Genomic DNA, 18506 nt, shown 5'->3' on the forward strand with positions numbered 1-18506 from the left:
TGGCAAAGGGAATGTGCAAAGTAGAAGGGGATTGGTTCTTCTTTTTAAAATAATTTCTTTCCTTGCCTGGACACCTCCCCTACGTGTATTTATCTGGTGAGCTGGTTGTTAATAGTACACTGAAAACTTAAAAGCTGAACTTGCCTAAAAATGTGAGTATTGAAGATACTATTTCCTAGAAACTTAAAAAATTCTTCCTCTCACAATTCAAGCTAGAAGGAATTCTACCTCAAACAAAGTCAAAAAATAGTAGGAAAAAAACCAACCTGATAGAAGCTCAGAGCCCCTGCTGACCTCCAGCTTGGAGAAATTAAAAGTTTCTGCTCCATTAATTCAAAAATTCAGGTGAAATTGTATGAAAAGTGCAGATTTCCCTCTGTAGGAAATTCTGTGACCATTTTTGTTAAATTCTGGGACTGTTTTTGTTCTCTTCTTAAGATTATTAAAAAATTGACAGCCCAAGTGGCCCTAATTTTCTACTATCCATCGAATTTCATAATGAAATGAGATTCTATTATATTCACTGTCATAAAGCTGGGTTTTGTTAATGCCACTCTCTTCATCCATCAATTTTCAATCAATATTTAGGTTAAAAAAAAAGACCATAGCACAGTAAAAAAACTCCACTTCTCCCTGACTGCACACAAATACATTTAATCATTATTTCTCACCTTTTCAGATACAGATGGAGTTATCTGGAAGCCTCTTGGTGTTAATGTCATCTGAAAAAAAAATTCTGCCTTTGGTTTAAGCTATGGAATATTGTATAAATTTTGGCAATGTTTTAAATTGCTTTGGTATAAACTGACTTGTAAATTCAATTTTTCATAGTGGATCTGGATGCACATGGAGAGGCAACACTGGTGTCCAACTGAGGCTTTTTTTAACACTTTTTAGTGCTCAGAGACTGTCCCTGGCAATTCATCACCTCTTCCCCAGGCTGACACCTCATTTCTGCCCATAAATTGGTGTAAATTGCTTTAGTGAGGATGAGAATCAGACCTAAACTCTCAGTATTTACCAGAGAATTGTAATTATACCCCAGCATCAACATTAAATTGAGAAACTTCAGGGTTGGTTGTTAGTGGGTGAAATTCAAGGGAAGATTGGATCACTGTAATTTAATGCAACTAGAAAAAAAAAAAAAATAAACAACCTGTAATTTTGTAGGCAACATTTCCTAAAACTGGAACATCTTATTGGAGTTCAAGCTGAGCCTCTTATCAAATTCAAGCCAAGTATCAAAAAACCCTCAGATCTTTTGGCTTCAGGTAACTTCAGTGCAAGAATCTGACTCCTCCTGAGTGAACAAAACAAATTATTATTGCAGTCTGTTTAAAACAAGTTATCACAAACACTCTTGGATGTAATTCCTACAATAATAATGGCTTTTTCCTACAATAATAATGGGATTTTTTTCCTGTCTGAATCAATACTAATACATTACTGAGTATATTGAATTTTTGGTGATTCAAACAAACAAAAAAAAAAACCAAATAAACACATTACCACCAAAAAAGGAAACGGGTTTAAACAAGAATATTTTTTTAATATGGATTTATAAAAGCTGGGAAAAAAGCTGAAGCCTTCAGGTGGTAACCCCAGCATGGCTGCTTTGTCATGGGTTCTCTTATGGAGGTTTTTAAATCAGATTTGGGATGTTTGTTGTCTTCCCACTGACTGAGATTTGTGCTGAAGTTCAGCCATCCCACAAGGTCTGGGATTTTGGGGATTCTTTTATTTAAAAATCTTCTTTTCCAAAAGATTTATAGTGCTACAAAGTTTAGGGTGTTTGGTTTTGGTGGGTTTTTTTTTTCCTTTTTCTTTTTTTTGGGGGGGGGGGTTATTTTATTTTATTATTTTATTTTATTTATTTTGTTGTTTGTTTGTTTGTTTGTTTTAAACCCAATGAATTTCTCTATTCCAGAGGGAAATAAATAAAGAAAATTAAGGCAACTAAAATATTTCACCTATTTTTGAGCATCTGTCAAATAGTTTTGTTTTTCTTTCATTAAAACAGGTTTGTGGATGAAGGGACAACACAGTAAGAATTGAGTGAGAATTGTGCATTTTAATTACCCCTTGTGGCTCTTTAACACCACTTTAAAGTTGTTCTGTAATGCAGCAGAAAAAGCAAAATTTTCTGTTTTGCAAGGGAAGAATTTTATTGCTGAAAAAAACCCCCATGAATTAATCATTAAAGCTGAACTGTGTTATAAAATATATTAAAAGTTAAAATAACATTTTTTTTTTTTCTGCTTAATTTCTTTCCCAATTGCAGGGTCAGTGAGTGAGAAGCTGCCCCAACGAGAAGGTGCAGGAAAAGCAGGTAAATATCTCAGTAGTCCTTTGAATGGAAATTATGGAAATTCCAAGAGGTGTAGAACACACCACTGTGGTTTTCCATAAGTTTAGATTAATAATATATATTAATAATTTATTATAGATCCATAATATATATTAATAATGTGTTATAAATGTATAATATATATGAATACACATTATTAATTGTATTTCTGCATTGTATTTTCCATAAGTTTAGATAAATAATATATATTAATAATTATGCATCTCTAATAGATATTAATAATGTATTATAACTGTATAATATATATGAATACACATTATTAATGGTATTTCTGCACTGTGTTTTCCATAAGTTTAGATTAATAATATATATTAATTTATTATACATCTCTAATATCTATTAATAATGTATTACACATGTATGATATGTATGAATGCACATTATTAATTGTATTTCTGCATTGTATTTTCCATAAGTTTAGATTAATAATATATATTAATAATTTATTATACATCTCTAATAACTATTAATAATGTATTATACATGTATAATATATATGAATACACATTATTAATTGTATTTCTGCATTGCATTTTCCATCAGTTTAGATTAATAATATATATTATTTTATTATACATCTCTAATAGATATTAATAATGTATTATACATGTGTAATATATATGAATACACGTTATTAATGGTATTTCTGCACTGTATTTTCCATAAGTTTAGATTAATAATATATATTAATAATTTATTATACCTCTCTAATATCTATTAATAATGTATTATAACTGTATAATATATATGAATACACACTATTAATTGCATTTCTGCATTGCATTTTCCATCAGTTTAGATTAATAATATATATTAATTTATTATACATCTCTAATATCTATTAATAATGTATTACACATGTATAATATGTATGAATGCACATTATTAATTGTATTTCTGCATTGTATTTTCCATCAGTTTAGATTAATAATATATATTAATAATTTATTATACCTCTCTAATATCTATTAATAATGTATTATAACTGTATAATATATATGAATACACACTATTAATTGTATTTCTGCATTGCATTTTCCATCAGTTTAGATTAATAATATGTATTAATTTATTATACATCTCTAATATATATTAATAATGTATTATACATGGATAATACATATGAATACACATTAATAATGATATTTCTGCATTGTATTTTCCATCAGTTTAGATAAATAATATATATTAATTTATTATACATCTCTAATATCTATTAATAATGTATTACACATGTATGATATGTATGAATGCACATTATTAATTGTATTTCTGCATTGTATTTTCCATAAGTTTAGATTAATAATGTATAGTAATAATTTATTATACCTCTCTAATATCTATTAATAATGTATTATAACTGTATAATATATATGAATACACACTATTAATTGCATTTCTGCATTGCATTTTCCATCAGTTTAGATTAATAATATATATTAATTTATTATACCTCTCTAATATCTATTAATAATGTATTATAACTGTATAATATGTATGAATACACACTATTAATTGTATTTCTGCATTGTATTTTCCATCAGTTTAGATTAATAATATATATTAATAATTTATTATACATCTCTAATATCTATTAATAATGTATTATACATGTATAATACATATGAATACACACTATTAATTGTATTTCTGCATTGCATATTAATTTTATGCCTGCATGTATCCATACATCCACAGAAATTCTATTTTTCTACTCATCCCTCCAGACTTTGCTGCTTTGTGCTGTCTAGAAAACAACTTTTCTTCCCATAGCCTCACTCTGAAATATTTTCCCATCCTTTTTGCTTGCCCTGGAGGACAGATTATTCTGTCTGCTTGATAAGGGCAGCATTCTGCAGTCACAAAACCTCTGGAACTGGAGCCCTCCCTCTATTTCCATGGCAGTCAGTTCTCCAGTCATCTTGGACCCAGCACTTTGCTCTCTCTTATGATTAATTTATCCAATAATTTAAATTCATGGCCAGCTGATTGTTGTTGTTAGAGATAGGTCAGGGTGTGTATTTTGCTGGCAGGCCAGAATCTGGTGCAACTCCAACAGAGCTGGTAGATTTAAATAAAGGAGTTGCTTCTGCTTTAAAAAAAATTAAAGTATGAACTCTCCAAGCACTTAAAAAAAATTCAGCTGAAAATAACATTTGAAACGTTGCTGTCTGTTACCAGGGCATAAATTAATTTTAAATGAGTTGCTCGTATGAGTGCTAATTTTAATAGCTATCTGTTTTGTCCATTATAAATAGAACTGAAATATTTTTTGTTTTGTCTGTTTTGTCCATTATAAATAGAACTGAAATATTTTTTTTTATAGGATTTTTTTGCTTCCTTGCAGTATGCACAACGTTTAAATCAAGTGCTGCACTCTTAGGTTTTAGAAAATCAGTGCTTCCCTAAAGGCTGATGGCTACAAAGTACTGGAAAATTGTTGCTTCATGTATTTCCAGACAATTTGTGGGCTCCATTAACCTTGAGTGACCCATTTGCTTTAGGTCAGGACTTTCATTTGCAGCTCTGAACCCAGTGAACTCCCACATATATCCTACTTGTTCAGAATATTTCTCTGACTGAGCTGCTGAACCCTGACTGAAGAATGAGGTGAAATCTGAGACCTCCAGTCCTGATTTCCCTGGCATCTGGATGGGCTGGGAATTAGGCTGTGGCCTCCAGATCCTCTGGAGGATCTGAATAAATACAATACAGGTTAAAAAAAAAACACAAAACCACACAAAAAACCTGCCAGCTGTGATGGTGACAAGAAAGAGAAGAGGAGGAGGATGTTCTGCATTGCAGCAGCAAGAAGCAATGGACACAGGTGGTGTGTGAGCCTTAAACCTGCTCACTCCTACCCTGGTAGGGCTAAATTCAAGGCAAAGCTCCTCAGTTCCTTTCCAGTTTCCATGAAAATGCCAGGAAAACCATCTGGAAAGTATGTTGGTCTGGGAGGCAGTTGTGCAACTGCAAGAAATGCTCATAAAACTCTGTCTTATGGTGTTTTAAGATGCTGTTTGCTGGGGACATCTCTGGTCTTGGAGTGAGCTCCATGATGCTGGAGCAATGACTGGAAAATGTGGCCTAGCAGAGCCCACTAAGCCATATTTAACCAATATCTGAAATAATTTTAAATAATATAAACCATAATGATGTTCAGATAGGCCTTTGGGTATCCCCTTTTCTCACCAAACGCTGACTTGAATGATTTCTCGTGTTGAATTTTTCTTTTCCAGCACGACCCCCACTGAACCTAAAATCACCCACATCCTCTCACCAGTCCTGCCAACTTTCCTCCCCCTTTTCTTGCAGCAGTGGTTTGGTAGTGGATGGATGGAGATGGCTGTTTGGAGGATAAGAATTACACAAAGTTTTGGTTCCCTAATCTGTGAATCTTGCTTGGAAAATCTGCTTGACTCTTAAACAGATCCTGCTGTGCCAAGAGAAACTTGCCTTTCATTTTAAGGTGTCAGCATGTCTGCAGCCACTCGTTTGCCCCAGACTGCTTTTGCTTTCCCAGGTCTCACCCCTCCTATACATTTATCTTATTGCTTCTTTAGTTCACTTATGACCTCTAGGTATCCCCGGGCAGCATTAGCAGTGAAGAATTATTATCTGGGGAGTGATGGGATCACTTCAGGCCTCGTTAAATACCCTGCAGTCATTTTCTCAGCCAGAACTTCAGAAGCCATCCATTTTTAGTCCATAATCTGCAGATATTTATGCTGGGTAGCACCTGGAAGTGATGCTGGAATCGTTTGTTTAGGGGCCGGGGCTATGTGCAAATCATGAGTATCTGTCACCTATGTGCACTTATTTAGCTTACTCTCATAATTGTAGTCTCCTTGCAAATCTTTTCCATTCTGAATTCAGATGATGCCTCAGCTCCTGCCCTGGAGACTCAGCCTCAAGGTGATGAAGAAGGTGAGCATCAACAGGTTGGGCACTGCAAGTGCACAGGCTGGAGCTTGTACCACCAGCTCAAATGCTGCTTTGGAGTTAGGGTGAAATTGCAAGAAATTGCAAGAAATTGCAAGAAATTGCAAGAAATTGCAAGAAATTGCAAGAAATTGCAAGAAATTGCAAGCATCTGCATCTTTTCCCAGATAAAGAGAGCAAATTCAGTTTTTATTTACAAGCAATGACTTTGGTGTGGTAGCTTTGGGGTGATGCTGCAGCCACGGAGCTCAGTGATAGCAAATATTAATTGTCACTACTTAGGGTTTAAACTTGAGCCAGGGTGTGGATTAAAACTGGGCAAATAAAGATGTTAAAGGGTAAATTCTCTCCTCAGCACATTGCCTAGTGGTGTTCTGTCAGGCTGATTTCCCTCTGGGGAAATGCAGAGCTCTGGAAGTGGAAGGCTCAAGGCTTGCATGCAGTGTCAGCCTCATTTTGTGGCTGCCTCAGCACTTGCTGCACATCTCTCAGAATCTGAGCTGAAGTTGTGACACATTTGGGGGCCACACTGGGAAATTTTTATTCCAGTTAGAGATAATTTCAGTCTCCAAGTATTTATTGCAATCACTTGTACGGATGGGATAAGAGAGGAACTATTTGGGGCTTTGCACGAATAAAGATTTTAAGTCTACTGATAGAAACCAGTGGGCCCTTTTCTTATTTTCTTATTATAAATGTCTTTAAAATTGGCCACTTATTATGCTAATAGCTTAAAAAAAATAGAAAAAAAAAAAAAAAAAGTAGTAGCATTTACAAGCTTTGTCCTGCTGTTTCTTTTCCAGATATAGCATCTCGTTATCCTACCTTATGGACTGAGCAAGTAAAGAGCAGACAAAACAAAACAAATAAAAGCTCAGGTAAGAACTGGTGTTATCCTTGCTTGGCAAAGCTCCTGTGGAGACATGTATTAACCTTGCTAAAAGTGAAGCCTATTATGGGAAAACCATTTTAATAACTCGTATGCTTTCATTCTCATTATATGATGGCAACTTGATTTTCATTGTGCTGATTTTGGAGGCTTAAATGTTCCTTTCACATAGAAATATTTTTGCCCAGGCTTTACTAGGTGTAAATTGACATTACTCCACTAAAGGGTCTGGCTCACATCTGTCTGCATCTCTGAGTGGATCTGACTTTAATTTTTGCATCTTCTTTAATTCTCTGCCTCTTTGTTATTTATTTTTCTTATTTTTTGGGTGGTGATGTGTAGCAAGAAGGTGCTTGGAAAATGACAGAGTGGGTTACATGGGTTTGATGGTAAATCTGAAGAGGGAAAGAAAAGAAGCAAACTCCTTGTTATATCTGTCAGTTCATAGGAAACTGGAAAGCCAGTGTTAGCTGCTGTTTGCTACATCAGACTGATTGCCAGCTTAGTGTGGATTATTTGTGTTGGTTTTTTCATAACTATTGAATTTTGGCTTTAATTTTTTCACCCTCTTCAGAACTGGGCTTTGTAAACCTGGATTAGGACTGCCAGGCAAATACCCTAAGAATGAAGCCTCTAAAATATTCAGATCCATTCAGAGCTTTGATGCCTTCCTCAATGTTCCTCCCTCTCAGTGAAAGAAACTTCAGATAATCTCCTTTAGTTTCCTGATTTCTTTTTCTTTGGAAAAATGTTTAACTTGAAGCATTAATGATCCAGGCTGTGACTCAGTAAATCACCCACAAACACTCCTCAGATCCTGTGGAAACAGATTCTGCTTTACCTTAAGCACTGTGTTTAAGTATTTGACTGAACTGAGGCCCAAAAGGATTTCAAAAGAGAAGCAGTCAGCATAAGAAAGACAGACATATCCTCACTAAGAGGATTACACGTTCCTTTATATAATCTATTTTTGAATCAAAGCAATAATTATTAATAGCTCTTCCTCTCCATGATGCTCCAGTGGGTACTTAAGTAAAGGATCTGAAACAGTGTGGATGAATTTGAAGCAAACACTTCCCATGCTGGAGATTTATCCCTTCGTTTGTTTAGCCAGTGTTAGCCAGAACAGAATTCCTTTGGGATTTCTGTCTTGTAAAATATGTGTAAAAATTAAATAAACACTCATCTGGGGAGTGTTTATTTATTTTTTATGGTGCTGGAGTCTGGATCTAAGGCGAGGGTTCTCGAGGTTGCAGAGCAGCTGCTGGCAGCCAGAGCTTCAGCACATGTCCCCCAAAAATAGAAAAACCCCAAAGAAAAGGTGCTTTGAAAGGAAAAGAGGTGAAGAGGTGTTGCCAAAGGAGAAAAAAAACCACCCAGAAGCCAGCCTACCTGTTTTAGGCTTGCTGAACCACATTATGTTAGCATCAAAAGGATGCTGTGCTGGGTTTGCTCACAGCTGTAGTAACTACAGAGGATCTCTGGAAGGTTGTAGTAGCTGCTACAGCTTGGGGTGCCATCTCTGGGCTGGCAGAAGTCAGCAGACACCCCATAGCCAGCTAGGCTGGCATTTGTAGGCTTGGCTGAGGTGCCAGAAGGGATCTGCTGTCCCTTCCCTTCTCTGTGTGATCTGAGAGAATCAACTGAGATGGATTGGGGTTGTTCAGCCTGGAGCAGAGGAGGCTCCCAGGTGAGCTCAGAGCAACCTCCCAATATCTGAAGGGGCTCCAAGAAAGCTGGGGGAGGGCTTTGGACACGGGGGGACAAGGGAAATGGGTTAAAACTTGGAGAGGGGAGATTGAGGTTGGATATTAGGAAGAAATTCTTTAATTTGAGGGTGCTGAGCCCCTGTGCCAGGTTTCCCAGAGAAGCTGTGGCTGCCCCATCCCTGGCAGGGTCTCAGCCCAGGTTGGATGGGGCTGGGAGCACCCTGGGCTGGGGGAGGTGTCCCTGACCATGGGGTTGGGACTGAAGGAGCTTTAAGGTCCCTTCCTTAAAAAAAAAAAAAGAAGAGAGAGAAATATCCCATCATATCCCTCCAGCTTGGTCTGCAAAAAGCCCTGACCCTGTTTTATAGAGAGGCTGCCACGACCTGGCAAGACTGAGCAGGAGGACACAAGTTTAGGACTGAAATTCTCTAAATTAAGGGAAAGAAATTCTTTAATTTCAGGGTGGTGAGACCCTGGCCCAGGTTGCCCAAGGAAGTTGTGGCTGCCCCCTCCTTGGAATTGTTCAAGGCCAGGTTGGATGGGGCTTGGAGCACCCTGGGCTGTGGGAGGTGTCCCTGCCCATGGGGTTGGGACTGGAGGAGCTTTAAGGTCCCTTCCACCCCAAACATTTTATAATTCTATGAATCTAGGGCTGAGAACAGTGTCCTCACCAGCTGTGCCAGGCAGTGGGTCTCTTCCAGACTCCCAAAATAAGTGTGTCAGAGTCTGTGTATTTATTTATCAGTTGGTTTGATGGCTGAGCCTGAGTGACACTCAGTAAACAAGTCTTCTAAGGACTTGAAAAAACTCAAATTTTCCCTATTGCTTCTCAGAATGGCACCAAGGCTTTTTTGGTTACAATTAGCCTGCAACATCAGCCAAGGCTTGTAGGTTTTGAAAGATAGAAAATAATGTCTGAGGGCATTCTATTTTATATTAGTTATCCAGTGCTTTCATATGATTAAATTTAACAGAGTTGTGGCATTTGGGAGACTTAGAGATGCAGGGCATAAAATATGGAATTTTGAAAGAGAATCCGTGCTCTGTAATGACTTCTAGGGCCTCATCTTTTTGTTGTTTCAGAAAAATAGGTCTTTGCTGCTCTCAAAAAATCACTTGAAGGTTGGTATTTAACCTTTTAGCTTACCAGGTGTTACTGCTGGCAAAAATTCTATCAACACAATGGATCTGTTCAGAGTGATGGATTTGGGTAGAAACTTCTCCCTCTAAGTCTTTTTCTGTGTTGAAGATGATTTTGAAAACACTTTAAAAAACCAGCTGCTTTCCAGAATTAGAAAAAAAAAAAAAAAAAAAAAAAAAAAAAAAGAAAAAAGAAAGGAAAAAAAAAAGATAAAAAAGGTATATGGAGTCAGGGACCCTGCCTCATCATGGTGACACCTGACCCTGGGCAGCTAACCAGGGAACTAGTGAGTTGAGTAACTAGTTTAGGCAGTTTCCTGAGGAGATCTTGGTTCTCCTTGCTATATTTGCTTTACCAGGAGTTTATATCCCTGTGGGATTCTTAGGGCCCACATGTGACCTCTTTCAGAGGACGTGTGCCCTTTTTTGTGAGTACAGACAAGGGCAGTTGAATCCTTTTCACAGTCAAGCTCAGGATTCATTTTACTCACTTGAATTTGAGAGCCAGGCTTTTCTAATAGTTTGTCATGGGAGCACTTCTGTGAAAAATGGAATGAGCTTAAGTGATGTTGTTAATGTTAAAAAACAATTCTCTGAGTACTGAGAAATTTCTGAGTACAGTCTGTGCACCATGCAAATGAGAATAAATAATACTCAGTATAAAATGTCACTAATTTTGCAAGAATGGGATGCAATAAACCAGTCATAATCTGGGATAAACACACAGGTCTTTAGAGATTCTGGTGATAATTCAAGTTTAAATAGCTAGGATTAACTAACATTGGCTGAGACAGAGTTTCACATAGTTCCTATGGACTTCTATCATTTTATTAGTACTTTTTATTCTGTTTCTATAAAGATTGACTGCTATGGCATCATTAACACTAAGGATTTGCATGTTCATTGATCAATTGTGTGGTTTATTTAGTGAGCATTGTAAAATGCTTGAAAAATTGAGTGTTGCTAAACAAGAGAGGAAGAAATCATTGTGTTTCTTTGCACTTGACTGAACTTCACTTTGCTTCATGCATTAAATGTTAAAGTGATGGGATGGATGGGGCAGGCAGTGGCAGAACTCCCAGACACCATTCAACCTCTGGGGATGCTCTAAGAGTTCACCCAGTAGCTGAATTTTCCTGTGATGGGATCCTGGTGCCAGCTCCATGCTCTCTGCCAGCTTTCTGCTCCTTTGCTTTCAGCAGGTGCTGGAGGAGAAGCCAGAGGTGATCCAGCAGAAAATAAAGGCTTGGCCCAGAGAAAAACCACTTTGGGCACAACACCTGCAGGGTCAGGCTGTCAAAATTCTCAAAACACCAATGGAAACAGCAGTGGATCCTGTGATTGTGGTGCTTTCCATCCAGAGTGAAGAAGAATCCTAAATCCTAATTTGTATTTTCCTTCTTTGTAAGAAGAATCCTAAATCAGAATTTGTTGTCTGCTCAAATTTAAGTGGCTTCAAGGCTGCCCAGATTTCAGTCTCTTTATGTTCTGGTTCTGTAGAGTCCTCTATATTTCATTTCTGGCTTTGGCTGTGCACCTAGGTTTAATTTCACACATAGTTTTAATTTAATTTTCTGACACACTGGAGTGGTGTTTTATTGCTGCCATTTTACTACAGACCTTCAGTTTCAAGCCTTTAAAAATCTGTTATGAGGTTTTAATCAATGGGCCCCAGAAGGCTCAATCCAAGAGGAGTTTAATTCCCAAAATTCCAGCTGGAATAACACTGAGGTGCATCTGCAGTTTTGTAGGACATGGCTACAAACAGGATTACATCTACTGTGAATAAATCCTTATGAGAATAAAAGGGGGACTTGAAAGTGATGATGGAACTAGCAATTAAATGGCTGAATTTGTCCCAGAGAGCTGCTTGCATTTATCTGCCTGGCAAATCCTGCCAGAACACTGAGTAATGTGACAGGGTGACATCCAAAGATCTGAATGCACTTTTTATTGCCTTGTCATCTGCTTGCTGTAAAGCTTTTGTGCATCAGAGTTTTTCTCAGATGGAAACTATGCTGGTTGTCAGTGAGGTTTTGTTTTGCTGGGTTGCTTTGGTTTTGTTGCTCAGAGGCAAAAGTTGCATTGGCTTTGCCCATTCTCTGGAAGTCCCCTTCTTACCAAAGGACCACAGCAAACCTTGCTCTGTCCTCCTCATGGTCATCCCAAACTGAGCCTGGCTGGTGTCCTCCTGCTACCCTGAACCTGGCAAAACTCAGCCCTGAGGTTAAAAAAAATTGAAGTGGCATTTTTTAGATTTTTTTTTTCAGAGGGAATAAATGCAAAAACTTGTGTGTCTGCCCAGTTGCATCAATCCTAATGGCCCTTCCTCCCTAAGCATAGGAAAATGAGTAACTTGCAGGCAGGAAAATGAGTAACAGCTCAGTGACTTTGGGTTTATACTCAGGAATTGTTGCCTTTTCCAGATGTTGCTTTTAATATTGACTGAAGACAAATTCTGTGCAAAGATGTGGGAGCAAGCAAGAAAAAATACAATACCCAGGTGCATGTTCCTTGTTTATTAAAAACTATTTAGAAGTATCCTGGAACTATTTTGAATTAGGCTTGTTTCACAGTGTGAGGAGGAGAGATTTGAAACCAGTTATAAGGAAAGGAGATGAAAAGGGACATCATAAACTGGGAAAAGAGTACAGGGAAGAAAGTGATTTAAAAGCTTTTTGCCTCCATTTTTTAGTAAGGATTCCTTAGTAAGTCATTTGTTGGCCCAAAGAACCCTGTCCAATTTTCTGGTCTCAGATTTGCAAGTGTTCAGCATTAAAGGAGGAGCAGGTGAGGACTTCAGGGTGGAATATTCATGTATGTCCACTCTGAATCCATCACAACTATACTGGCCACTCAGAAATGGAGTTTAAATGAATATATAAAGCATATTTGTAATAAAAGTAGCAAATAGCTTGGCTGGGAGTGGTTCATTAATTTCAAACCACTGTATTGCATAGGAAAACAAGTTTTTTTCCCCCATTATTTCTTGATTTCAGCTTAAAGACTATTTCCTTCCAAGTTACCTTTGCATTCCCAAAGTTGGGCTGCAAATCCAGCCATGAGCTGTAGATGGAGAACCTAAGCCCTTGGGAAGAAGTTGCTGAAATAAAAGCATCCCAGAACTTCCTATGGCCTGAGGATCTGGTACCTGCATGGCCAAACACCTACTGGGAACCTGGGATGTGCTGGCAGGGGGGCTGAAATGGACAGAGGAGCAGAAATGGCCCTGAACTGAGCCCTAAGAACCTCAGTTCAAGCCATCAAAGGAAAATTGAGGGCAGAACCATTTGAAAGAATTCTTCAAACTTCCCCCTTGGCTGTTAAATCCACACACAGAGTGGCAGTCAGGCTCTGCCAAATTTTGGACAAGCTCAAACCCAGGTATTATAAATGTGACCTTGGTCTCTCATCTGCAGGTCAGGTCCCTCCACAATAAAAGGCATTTTTGCATCATACCAACAGATTTTTGTGAAATTTGTGTTGGGAGACACCAGCTGGTACATTATTTGTGGTCTGGCCTGGTGTCTTGGCATGAAAGATAAAGAGGAAAGCTTTGTGAGGAAGTTAAGTGAGAAAAACTGATAGAAAGGAGGACTGAAAGCTTCCAGTCCAAGTCTTATGGCCTCCTGAGATTCTTTGCATTGGCTTTGGTTGTTAACTCACTAAATATTCCCTTTAGATTTCCTGAATGGACTCAAATATTTGGAGTAAAGGATAAGTGATGATTTGGATTTTGCTATAAAAAGGTTGTTAAGAAACTGCTGGGAAGGGAGAGGTGTCAGGCACTGTCACATCTTGTTATATCCCCTGCTGTAATATTTTAATACTTTTTGAAGGGTAGGAGGTAGTTCTCTTCCATTTTTTGTTATTTTTCTTTCAAGAAGAAGTAGGGCTTCTGAGTAGTGAGAGCTGAAAAACTGGTGGCTTTGAAACTACAAATTGCTCAGACCAGTGAGCAATTTGTTTTAAAGTTTGTTTTAAACACTTTTAAAGAAAGTGTTTTAAAACACTTTCTTCCCTGTATTCACTTAGGTCTGATGGAGAAGTTTTGTCTTTTTTTTTTTCTCTCAACAACAACTTTTTATGATATCCTGCTCTTGATTTAGCTCTTAACAAAGAGACAAGAGGATTTTTGCATCCTCTTCACCAGTGAAGAACTTTACTCTTCATACTCTTTGGTCCTTTTTCCTGGCCTGGCCTTGCCTGTCCTAATTTGGTAAAGGAAAATTAGTTTTCTTTCAGTTCTTTCAGCCTCTTCCAAGGAGATAAAGCTTTCCAGACCTCCCCACAGTGCTTGTATATTAAGAGATATTGTTAATTTGGAGGCTGATGGATCATGCTTATTACAGTGCTGTCCTATCTTTAAGAATCATTTTCACAAGCATTTTAATTTCTCTTCATTTTAGTTTTACATATTAGTTCAAAACCTGTGTATAAGGATCAAGCACTGACATTTCCAGTTTTTCCTCCCACTAGAGGAAGATCCTCCCATCCTAAATCATTAAAAAATTAGTGTTCTGTTTTGCATCCAGTTGATGGTTTTTATGCTCAGGATGTTCTGGGGTTTTATGGGACTCCCTCCAGGGGGGTGGGGGAATAAAACAAAAAAAAAAAGAGAAGCTCTGTTTTATGCTATGTTGATAATTCCTGTTTTCCTGCATGTGTTATAATTTGATGCCAAAAGATAGTAATCTTTCCTGGCCATTTTTAATTATATCTCATTCCTTTCTGCAACAAATAAATGACTCAATAGTCCCACTTGAAGTTCTCCTTCAGTTTTCATGCACTCCCCCTCCTACCTGTTGCTTCCCACTCCTCAGTTTACCAGACATCATCCTGCATCATCATAAAAGCATCAATAAGCTCCATAAATATTAAGGGGGATGTCAGGCAAACAGTCTGTATTTCAATGACAAATGCAAAAAAAAAAAAAAAAAAAAAATGCAGGCCTGTTGATTCAGAGAAAAACATTGGACTGAATCACATCTAAAGACCCAATCTTTCTGGGAAATAGATAAAACTTCCAGTCAAGATAGCCTGGAGCTGGCTGTACTGATGGCTGGGTGTTATAGAGCAGATAGGTCTCCCAAATTTTGGAGGCAATTGGGTTTTCAGAGTCACCAAGGAGAAAATTGCCCTGCTCTGTGCAGAGATGCTTTCCCTTCCTTACTCCCAACAACTCTGAAAGCAGCAAACACAGTCAGTAAGTGTTGAATATCTCTGTAAAGGCATTTTTCTGGATTCTGATGCATTTTCTAGGGCAAGAGGCACAAGTGTGAGCACGTAGAATTAGGCATCTAAATTTGCCAGCTGCAAAACTCCTGTCTTCAGCTGTGAGCTGATCAAAAACTCTTGAAAATGCTGGTGGTAGGAAAACCAGAAGTCTAAGTTTTACCCTCAGTTTTAATCAAAATGACCCAGGGAGCTGTTCTGGTTTTATAAGACAGACTGGAAAGTGGTGAGGAAAGCAATTTTCTCTTTCTTCTATGAGGATAAATCAAATGACAACTGTCCACCTTCCCAATAATTAGATAAATGTTTTAAAGCTAAAAGCAGCTAGGGCAGAATATTGTTAATATCTGTTAATTTCTTCTGTTAACTGTGGATTTCTACTGCTTGTTCTGGCCCTGTTCTGCACAAAAATCTCTTTCTGCCCTTGACAGAAATAGATCTCAGGGAAGGACACTGGTACCCATGGAATGTTTGGCATTCCTGGTGCATTTCTGCCAGTCTGAGCTCAGTTCAAGATGTTCCCTGGTAGCTGAGGTTATGGGCAGTGGTGAATTTGGAGGGATTTTTTAAAGGGATGGTTTATCAAATGTGATTCCCAACTTTCTAATTTGCCAACCCATGTATTTGTGAACAAAATCCCTGGCAAGACACCTCATGCTACAATTCCTGCATTGCTTAATTATCTCCCAATAAATCCTTGCCTTTTTTTCCTTTCCGTCTTGAAAAACTTGCCTTGGCACGGAGGAACTTTTTGAGGCTCCATCAATAATGCTGGCATTTTTCCTTTTGGTGCAAAAGCAAGAGGAATTAAACTCCTACAGACTCCAAAACCTGGGTCTTGGCCAGGTGTCTGCATTGCAGCTCTTGCATCAGGCCAAGCCTTTGCTGCAGCATCTGCTTTTCTGGGCTGTTAGCATCCCAGATTCCTGCTGCCATCCATGGATCCTTTCCCTGAGCCTGCCTTTGATGCAATACACTTCTTTCTTTCTGTTTGGGATTGCTGTAGAGTCTCTTTTCCATGAAAAGCCACACCAAGGCTCATAATTGGCACCAGGGGCCTTGTTCCAGTCAAATTATGTTGCTATAGTACATAAAACCTCTTTGAGATCTTTTCCTCTGCAAGATGCTGTAAATACCCCCAAGTTCTGTATTATTCCTGGCTTGCTTTCTTCTTCCCTTCACCCTGAACATCGTGCTCTGTCCTCTCTCAGAGCAGACTGGTCCAGAGAAATATTGGACACTGTGTTTTCCCTGCATCCTGAGCTGCCTGGAGATAACATTCATGGTTGTGCTCTAGATTTCTGTGTTACTGGAGAAGAAGAGACAAGGCCACTGGTTTTCATGAGGCTGATTTTAATACCTGTTTAAGAACAGCAGGCCAAATATCTGCATTGAACCACAAAAAAAAAAAAAAAAAAAAGAATCCCTCTGTTTAAATAAGATTAAGGCTTAAATTCTCCTGGCACATCACAAAACACAAGAGAAAAGAGAGGTAATTTTTGTTTTGTGGTTTTTTTTGGTTTTTTTTTTTTTTTTTTTTTTTTTTTTGTTTGTTTGTTTTTTTGTTTTTGTTTTGTTTTTTTTTTTTTTTTGGTTTTTTTTTTTTTTTTTGTTAGTTGTTGGCATTGGATTTTTACCCCTTTTCCCTTGCAACTGGTTGATGATGACTTCAGAGATTCCTCCCCTCCTTTCTGCAAACGTTGCCTGCCATTGCATGGCATGCAATAAATACCATTTATAATGGTAATAAATACCAATAAATACCATGCATGCCATTGCATGGCTGCAATAAATACAGGTGCAGAACACAAGCCAAAAGAGGATGCCCCTGGTTTTGGTGCAAGAGGAAGCTGGCTCCACATTATCCTTATGTGAATGAGTAAGGATACTCATTCTAGTAATCAATAGCATTTGCATTATGGGGCAATTAATTGAATTATAGAATGGTTTGGGTTGGAAGGGACCCTAAAGATCATCAAGATCCCAAGATCCAACCCCCCTGCATGGGCAGGGACACCGCCCACCAGCCCAGCTTGCACAAGGCTTTAATTCTGTATTTATTCTGTATTATTATTTAATTCTGTATTTATTCACCAGTGTCACTGAAGGCAAGCAGGTTTATAAATACACAGCCTTTTCCACTCTGCTTGGGCTTGTATTTCTTCCTCTGATTGATGAAAACAAATCCCACTAAAGGCCCTTGTGGACTTCATTAATTATTCTGGTGGTGGATTGGTCTGGCCCAGAATGCTTTATAACAATAGATTTAATCAGCACCAGCTCTGATTGCCACAGCTTCACAACCTCCTGGGAGAATCATGCACTGGGCTTCCTTTTGCATTATTTTCAAGCCATCAAGCAACCTTTAATCTGCCCAAATTAAAAAGAAAACAAAGCATACAGTGTGTAATATGTGGAAAGAACAACAGAGCTGTCTTCACATGAGCTGTAATAAAAATGGTTCCTTATTAGGTGGCTGAGCACCAGCATTGCTCTTTCCTGTGATGCTGGTTATCTGGAAATGTTAAATATTTAGGATCTGGTTTATTTGATCAGTTCAGCCAAAAAAAAGAGTCCTTTGGGTTTTCTCTGGTTGTCATCTTCAAAACCAATGGGGCCTGAGGTAGAGGCACACGTGTGATGGGAGCAGCTTTGAAAGGGATGAAAATATTTGTGGCAAACATGCTGAGCAAATATAAAACAAAGCAAAAATAAAACAACAACAACAACAAAAAAAAACCCCAAAAAACAAAAAAACCCCAACAAAAACCCCAATGAACCAACCAACCAAACAAAACCAGAAAAAAACCAAAAAAACCCTAAAACAAAAAACCCACGCAACACATGGTTTTAAAGGATTAAGACTCATTAGCTGCAGTTTACAATGTTAATTTTACTGGTCCAAAAAAGCCTTAGTTTGCTACTATGCATCATCTTAGGAAGCCTTTAAAGTTGGTCTGGGTGTACTTGGGATTGACTTTCCTGTTGGTGATCCCTGCTGTGTGCAGTGGGATGGTTCCAGTTTGCAGGAGCAGTAATTGTGTCCTGGCACTTTCAGAATGACAGGGGGTCTCCCATCCTTCTGGATGGTTGGAATATTTCTCTAGCACACCATATTTAGCATTGTTTACTCTTTGGAGAGCTATTTTTGTTTAAAAGCAGAGATGAAAGTGGGGTGAAATGAGAACTTTTTAATTTTGAATTCATGCTGCCCTTGCTTGTC

The 18506-nt window shown here is 37.9% G+C and overlaps 1 protein-coding gene across 13 annotated transcripts in view; it reads left to right on the plus strand.

Annotated features, from left to right (window-relative positions):
* SMOC2 (SPARC related modular calcium binding 2) overlaps positions 1-18506 on the plus strand; it is a 131539-nt gene that overhangs the window by 60212 nt on the left and 52821 nt on the right. For 8 of the 13 annotated variants that reach the window (XM_071738895.1, XM_071738883.1, XM_071738885.1 and 5 more), the window contains exons 5-7: positions 2282-2329; positions 6212-6295; positions 7114-7188. In XM_071738895.1, the coding sequence (XP_071594996.1) occupies positions 2282-2329; positions 6212-6295; positions 7114-7188 (207 nt within the window). The remainder of the gene's footprint in view (positions 1-2281; positions 2330-6211; positions 6296-7113; positions 7189-18506) is intronic. The other 5 variants (XM_071738893.1, XM_071738891.1, XM_071738889.1 and 2 more) reach the window with 1 other exon arrangement.

This window comes from Heliangelus exortis, chromosome 3 (genome assembly GCF_036169615.1).
Source record: "Heliangelus exortis chromosome 3, bHelExo1.hap1, whole genome shotgun sequence".
NCBI classification, from domain to species: Eukaryota; Metazoa; Chordata; class Aves; order Apodiformes; family Trochilidae; genus Heliangelus; species Heliangelus exortis.